The following is a 7,157-nucleotide window of genomic DNA, read 5'->3' as shown; positions in this document are numbered from 1 at the left end:
TACCAAGTGAGGCCTGTCGCACAGACCGCGCTCATCTTTGCAGTACTCGCACATAGCGAATTCCCTTTCGTCGTCAGACATTTCCTAATAGGTAATTAATAATCCATCATCGAATACATATATAGTAGTTTGTAGCAAAGATCATCATATAACAACTAAAACACCTAAAATTTGTAGTTTGTAGTAGTTTGTAGCAAAGATCATCATATAATCCATCATGAATACATATATAGTAGTTTGTAGCACAAACCGCGCTCATCTTTTGCATTCAATAAGCAAATAACTAATAGGTAATTAATAATCCATCATCGAATACATATATAGTAGTTTGTAGCAAAGATCATCATATAATATCACTAATACATCTCGAATAATAGCTCCTCTAGGTTCAGTGGGCCACGGTGGACACCCAAAGAGAAGGAACCATCACCGGATCATAGCTCAGGGGAGATCCCCAAAGAATCTGCCAGGTATTGGAGAACCGGCCGTTCGCCAACGCAACCAAGTAGCGCTGGACATGCGCGTTCTCCTCCGTGACACGGTGTTGTACCACTTGTGCGGGGGACTCAAGCCTCTCCACCGATGCAGGCCCACGTGACCGCCACCAAAGAAGCTCTGGGTCGACGACGGGCTGGCTCTTCACTAAGCTGCGCTCACCAGAAGGTAGCACAATCCAGTACCAGCCCGACTAACACCGGAGTCTTACGCTTATGCCGGAAGGCCAAGGTCCGAAGGTGCTGGGCAAGGAGAGGATCCACAACGACCCCCCCCCTCCCAAAAAAGGAAAATCGACGTATGCGAACGTCGTGTTGTCTAGGCTTTCGCCCGAAGCCACCTCGCCGAGCACCCCCACGCAACCGGTGTTGCAGCACCACCGGTCCACAAGCACGCTGTTCCACACACCTCCTACATGGCGACGACACCACATCATGCAGAATCCACCATCTTCACAGCCGGCAACTGTCGGCGAGCCGGAGCCGGCCAAACCGGCCAGATCTGATGCCCACCATTGCATAGCCACGGAGACCACCAAGCTTTATGAGAGCAGGAAGGTGGGCTGCCATCACACCCCCGCACGTAAGAGAGAACGCCCGGCCAAAGCCATTGGAGTCAGTCGACGCTGCCAGAAGCACTACTAAAGAAGCCATGAAGGTCGCTCACCGCGCAACCAAGGGGGGTTGAGCCTCCCCCACCAGCCACCACGCTGCCAGCCACGCCGGGCCAGCAAGGCTGGCCAGAACCGCAACACCTAGCCCGGGGGGGGGGGGGGCGCCACCCGCCCCATCCCGTCAAGTAGGAAAGACGCGTCGAGGCCCGCGCATCCCATCGCAGCCGCCGTACCGCTAGAACGGCGGCCGTCGAGTGATACGTCTCCAATGTATCTATAATTTTTTATTGTCCCATGCTATTATATTATCAATCTTGAATGTTTTATATGCATTATTATGCTACTCCCTCCGTCCGGAAATACTTGTCCTAGAAATAGATAAAATATATGTATTTATAACTAAAATAAGTCTAGATACAATCATCTCTAGGACAAGTAAGTTATAGATACATCCATTTTATCCATTTTTTGGACAAGTATTTCCAGACAGAGGGAGTATTTTATATCATTTTTTGGGACTAACCTATTAACCTAGTGCCAAGTGCCAATTGTTGTTGTTTTTCTTTGTTTTTTCCTTTTTAAAAAATCAATACCAAACGGAATGAACTTTTTTGATGATTTTTCCTGGACCAGAAGACACCCTGGAAGTTTCACGAGGAGGCCAGAGGGCCACAAGTCAACCACAAGCTCACAGGGCGCGTCCTAGGGGGGGGCAAGCTTGTGGGCCCCCCATGGCATTTCCAACCCTAATTCTTCTTTTATAAATACCCAAATATTCTTCGCAGACTAGAGAGCACCGTAAAAATACTTTTCCGCAGCCGCAAGTTTCTGTTCTCGCGAGATCCCATCTGGAGGCCTTTTCCGGTACTCTGGGAGGGGGATCCGACCACGAAGGGCTTCTACATCAACCTTGTTGCCCTTCCGATGATATGTGAGTAGTTTACCACAGACCTATGGGTCCATAGCTAGTAGCTAGATGGCTTCTTCTTTCTCTTTGATCTTCAATACAATGTTCTCCTCGATGTTCTTGGAAATCTATTCGATGTAATCTTGTTTTGCGGTGCATTTGTTGAGATCTGATGAATTGCGGGTTTATGATCAGATTATCTATGAATATTATTTGAGTCTTCTCTGAACTCTTTTATGCATGATTAAGATAGATTTGTATTTCTCTCCGGTCTATTGATTTGGTTTGGCCAACTAGATTGATTTTTTCTTGTAATAGGAGAGGTGCTTTGTAATGGGTTCAATCTTGTGGTGCTTAATCCCAGTGACAGAAAGGGACATGACACATATTTGTATTGCTGCCATTAAAAATATAAAGATGGGGTTTGTTCATATTGATTGGATCTATCTCTCTACATCATGTCATCTTGCTTAAGGCGTTACTTCGTTCTTATTAACTTAATATACTAGATGCATGCTGGATAGCGGTCGATGTGTGGAGTAATACTAGTTGATGATGGAAGGAGTCGGTCTATTTGTCATGGACGTGATGTCTATATTCATGATCATTGTCTTAGATATCATCATAACTATGCACTTTTCTATCAGTTGCTCAACAACAATTTGTTTACCCACCGTATGCTTTGTTTCAAGAGAGAAGTCTCTAGTGAAAACTATGGCCCGCGGGTCTATTTTTATCATATTATTTTCAGATCTATAAAATCAAAAACACAAAAATACCTTGCTGCAATTTATTTATCTTTATCTTATTTTGCACTTTTACTTATCTTTTATATCTATCACTATCAGATCTCATCCTTGCAAGTAACTGTGAAGGGATTGACAACCCCTTTATCATGTTGGGTGCAAGTATTTGTTTGTTTGTGCAGGTGCTATCATTGGAGAATTGTGTGTTCCTCTTACTGGATTGATACCATGGTTCTTAACTGAGGGAAAATACTTATATCTACTACTTTGCTGCATCATCATTTCCTCTTCAAAGGAAAAACCAATGCAAGCTCAAGAAGTAGCATCGAGGAGCGGAGCCGCCCGCCCGCACCGCCATCCGTCGGATCCACGAAGCCAGGAGCCGTCGGAGTGCCGCTAGGCCGGATCTATGCTATCAGGGGCAGCCGGAGCAGCCGCCGACCTGCAACACCCAAGCCCTCTCCACCACATGCACGTTGGGTGAATGGATCCCGCCGTTACCGTCGCCGGCTACTGGGGGGCTTTACCCACAGGCGTGCGCCAGCGATAATGAGGGGGGGAGGGGATGGGGGAGCGGCGGCGCCGACACTGGGTGCCTGTGACGCCCCGAGGAGCGACGTAGGGGCGAGTGTCCCCTTGCCTCTATCCTCTTATGTCTACATTTTGTAACCAAACTTTCATTTTGTGTGCTAGAGTGTGTTTGCTGTGTTTTTTTTGCAAATACACAAAGAATTGTGCATTTTTTTTATTGATAGGTAGAAGAGAACAATACAACATACAGCTAGAGGAATCACATTAAATGTGGCTTAGAGCAGAACAAAAGAAAAATCGCAACACTAACCTCCTAGCCCGAACTCCGGCCATGGAAGGCGATGAGACGAGACACAAAGCACCTAAGACAGTGTCATGACAAACACGAGGGACCTCTGTCCCACAAACACGTCTCTAGCAAGAACCGAATCAGCATACCCCCTCCCACCACCTTAAGCGTCTAGAGAATCGACAAGTGGTTTCTTGGACATGACCGAGTCGGAGGAAGAAGCTATGGAAGAAGCGTCGACGATGTCGTACATTGCGCCCTGGATGCAGGGCCAGGCCCATAGTGGTGCGAACTGTGTGGCCCGCACAGGGCCCATAAATTTGAGAGGCCCCAAAATTTACATGTCTATGTACATATTATTATTTCCCTCAAAAAAAACAAAAATGTACATATTATTAAAAGGGTAGGCGCTCGGCCGGCGCATGGAGCTGGGCCGCTGCCTGTTGGCGTGTGACTCCCCCGCACCTGAGTCCACTAGGCCGCTGCTCGAGTGTCCCGGGCCGCTGCCAGATACCTCGATCGCTAGATGCCAGCCGCCAGGGCATGCCGATCTGCTCGATACCTCATTCTCCCCTAAAAAGGCTGATCTGCTCGATCGGAAACCGAAGGGCGGTGTCCAGTTTTGCTCGGTCGATCGCATCCAGAATCCATGGGCGAGCGACACGGCGCATGCGCATCCTCCAGACTTCCAGATCCGGGAACGCCAGATGAGGAGACGTAGTAGGCTAGTTTTGTCATTGCAAATGCAGTAAAGTTTTCATTGGTTCACAATTTCGCATCCATCGATAAATCTTCTCGTGTTCTCGGGTTATCATAGAGTTTTTTGTTGCGGGGTGGGTTCTTCTCATAGAGTTAGAGAGGAATACTGCTTGCTTCTACTCCTATTATCTTAATTTCTATTTTCTAATTAACTTTTTGCAGGAATCGTTAGAGAGATAGATTCTTGCATGATTGCCTCCTCAATTAGAGATCACAGTATTGCAGTTCAACCCGATAGGACACGAGACTAGATGAGTAAGACGGTACATTTAATTACCAAACATTGACACATAATCTTCAATTGATATATGCTGCCGTATCACTTTAATTTTATTTTATTCATTTTTTGTATCTCGTGTTTCAATACTACAGAATTTTTATGTCAGACAATATATCACATATTTTATAATTGCTTGGTAGTTTATTATTCTAGTAAGATAGGGCCCCATTTTTTAGTTTCGCACAGGGCCCAGATTTTGCCGGCCCGGCCCTGCATGGATGCATACGCCCTGAGAAGCCCCAACCAAGCACCGGGTCCAACATCAACCATTTCAACACCAGGGAGCTCATGAGCAACCAAGACAACGCCCTCACGATCAGTGGCACTAGAATTTCTCTCACCCGATGCCTAGTACTAGCGCAGTCGACCATGCACACACAAGCACAGTACATTCATGCCCACCATGGTATGGCTCAAGTCTGTCATTCGGCCGTGCACATGCCTCACACAAGATGGGTACACGAAAGAAGAAGCATTTGCTTTCGAGCAACCACCTTACCACCACGACAACGATGACGGGGGCTTAGTTTCCGGATGGAACGCTGCTACACAGACGACAAACATTGGACGATTTGCAGACATGTAGCACAGGAAGCCGTTCACGTGAAAAGCAAAACTGAACAACACCGTTCGATCCAACATCGTCCAGCTATCGGCCAGGGTACTGTCGTCCGTATAGTAGTTTCGTTCCAGATGACAGTCGCAATCGATGATGATTTTGGCTGGTGATTAAATGGGAGATGCACAATTCAACAACCCAGCCAGGGGCCACCCAGATCCAATTTTGAAGCTAACAAGCACAATTTAATTGCGATTCAGAATTATTAATGAAGGTATTCTGCAGCACAATTAATCATAGGCAGGTCGCGTGTGCTCCGGTCCGGGCATCCAGGCCAACCAGTGCACGCAGCAATACATGCAGAGAAATGCACACGAGATGAACGGATCAGCCAACGCAAGTAAAGCCCACGCGCTGGCATATCGATCGGGCAGTTGAGTCAATTGAAGCCAAAATCCAACTACCAGTGCACCTTAGATCTTATTGATACTAATCAATTGCTAGCTAGCGACGGAAATTAAGCCCTCGTGCGTCCTGATGTAGCGTTGCTAGAACTGAGTGGACGAAGTTCTCCGGTGCGGGCTGCTCTGCTTGCTGCTTGCCTGCTGGGCGGTGAGCGCGGCAATCTCCGACTGAAGCTGAGGAGATGGAGAAAGAAGCAGGGGATTGATGAGTTAACTAATTACCCATGCACAAGCAAGCAAGCAAGCAAGCAAGAAAGAGAGATGGAGCTGGAGGAAGAAGAAGAAGGGGAGAAGAAGGCGTGCCTGTTTGCACTGTCGCTTGAGCTTGAGGTTGTCCTCGACGAGCCGGCGGACCTCCTTCTCGAGCTCCTGCGTGTAGGCTCTCTTCCTGGCCCTGGACCGCAGCGCCGACTCCCGGTTCTTCATCGCCCGGACGCTCTTGTGGCCGTCGTCGCTGCTGACGCCCGGCTGCTGGTCCTCCCCGCCGGTGCCGATGCTGAGGGAGAGGGAGGGCAGGCGGGCGGGCGGAGCGGCGGTGCTGGAGATGGAGGCGAGGGAGCTGAAGCCGCTCAGGCTCAGCTGCGGGATGCCGGGCTCCTCCCACGACATCCCTATCTACGCCCCGCTTCCCCCGTGTGGTGTGCGCACTGTGGTGTGGTGTAGACAGTAGACGGGATGGAGCAGAGGAGCTACAGGTCAAGAAGAGGATGATGAAGACGTAGCTATAGGGAGGTACTAGGTGGGCGGGCCATCGAATCACACGGGGTGGCATTCGCGGACTTTAAGTCAGGTCATTTAGGGTCACTGACGTGTGGGGCCGCGAACCGTATGGCCCGCGTGTTAGTGACACAAAGGCGCACGGGTTAAGTATGCAAATCTGAGCCAGAATCAAACACACCACGTGAGCTCGCTGCTTTGCAGCAAAGCAGCCACAGGAGTGAGGCAGAGGGACGGGCGGGCCCAGACGGAAGACGCCGACGGCCCAGCTTCATTGGTCCTCGGATTGGATTTGGATGAGATGGCATCATCCATCACGTCCCGCCAGAAAAGTAGTCGTGTTGCGTGCGTGCGTGCAGGACCTCTGAATCAGAACGCCTTTCGCGGCACACGCACAGCCACGGGCTTCAGTGCACGTACGGCCATCGTCGTCGGTGTGTCACTCCATTCGTCTCGTCGCGCTCGCTCACTACAGCGAGTCCATCACACTAGTACTCGTACAACACGAATCAACCTGTGTTTGAGATGATTAGGTGGACAGTGATATTCCTAATTCATCATGGTTCAAATCCTGATGCTTGCATTATTTCTGGATTTATTTCAGGATTTCCGGTGATGCGCTTTCAGTGAGAGAAGACGTTCTTGTCGACGACGAGGTGCCTACGGTGACTTCGTAAATCTCAAGATGATGTGCCGGCTCAGTTTTTTGGAGATGCTCATAGAGGTAGGGTGTGCGTGTGTGTGTTCATAGAGGTGAGTGTATGCGCGTATATATGAGCACTTGTGTTTGTACTGAT

The 7,157-nt window shown here is 48.9% G+C and overlaps 1 protein-coding gene across 1 annotated transcript; it reads right to left on the bottom strand.

The window, feature by feature from the left end:
- Window positions 1–5,395: 5,395 nt before the first annotated feature.
- On the bottom strand, window positions 5,396–6,355 carry LOC123190476 (protein FD). Its single transcript, XM_044603122.1, has 2 exons — window positions 5,947–6,355; window positions 5,396–5,817 (listed from the first exon to the last, which is right to left on the bottom strand). The coding sequence occupies exons 1-2, from the start codon at window positions 6,250–6,252 to the stop codon at window positions 5,728–5,730; spliced, it is 396 nt and encodes a 131-aa protein (XP_044459057.1). The 5' UTR covers window positions 6,253–6,355; the 3' UTR covers window positions 5,396–5,727.
- Window positions 6,356–7,157: the final 802 nt, after the last annotated feature.

Source organism: Triticum aestivum, chromosome 2A (assembly GCF_018294505.1).
Source record: "Triticum aestivum cultivar Chinese Spring chromosome 2A, IWGSC CS RefSeq v2.1, whole genome shotgun sequence".
NCBI lineage: Eukaryota > Viridiplantae > Streptophyta > Magnoliopsida > Poales > Poaceae > Triticum > Triticum aestivum.
This window is presented reverse-complemented; position numbering and strand designations above follow the sequence as displayed.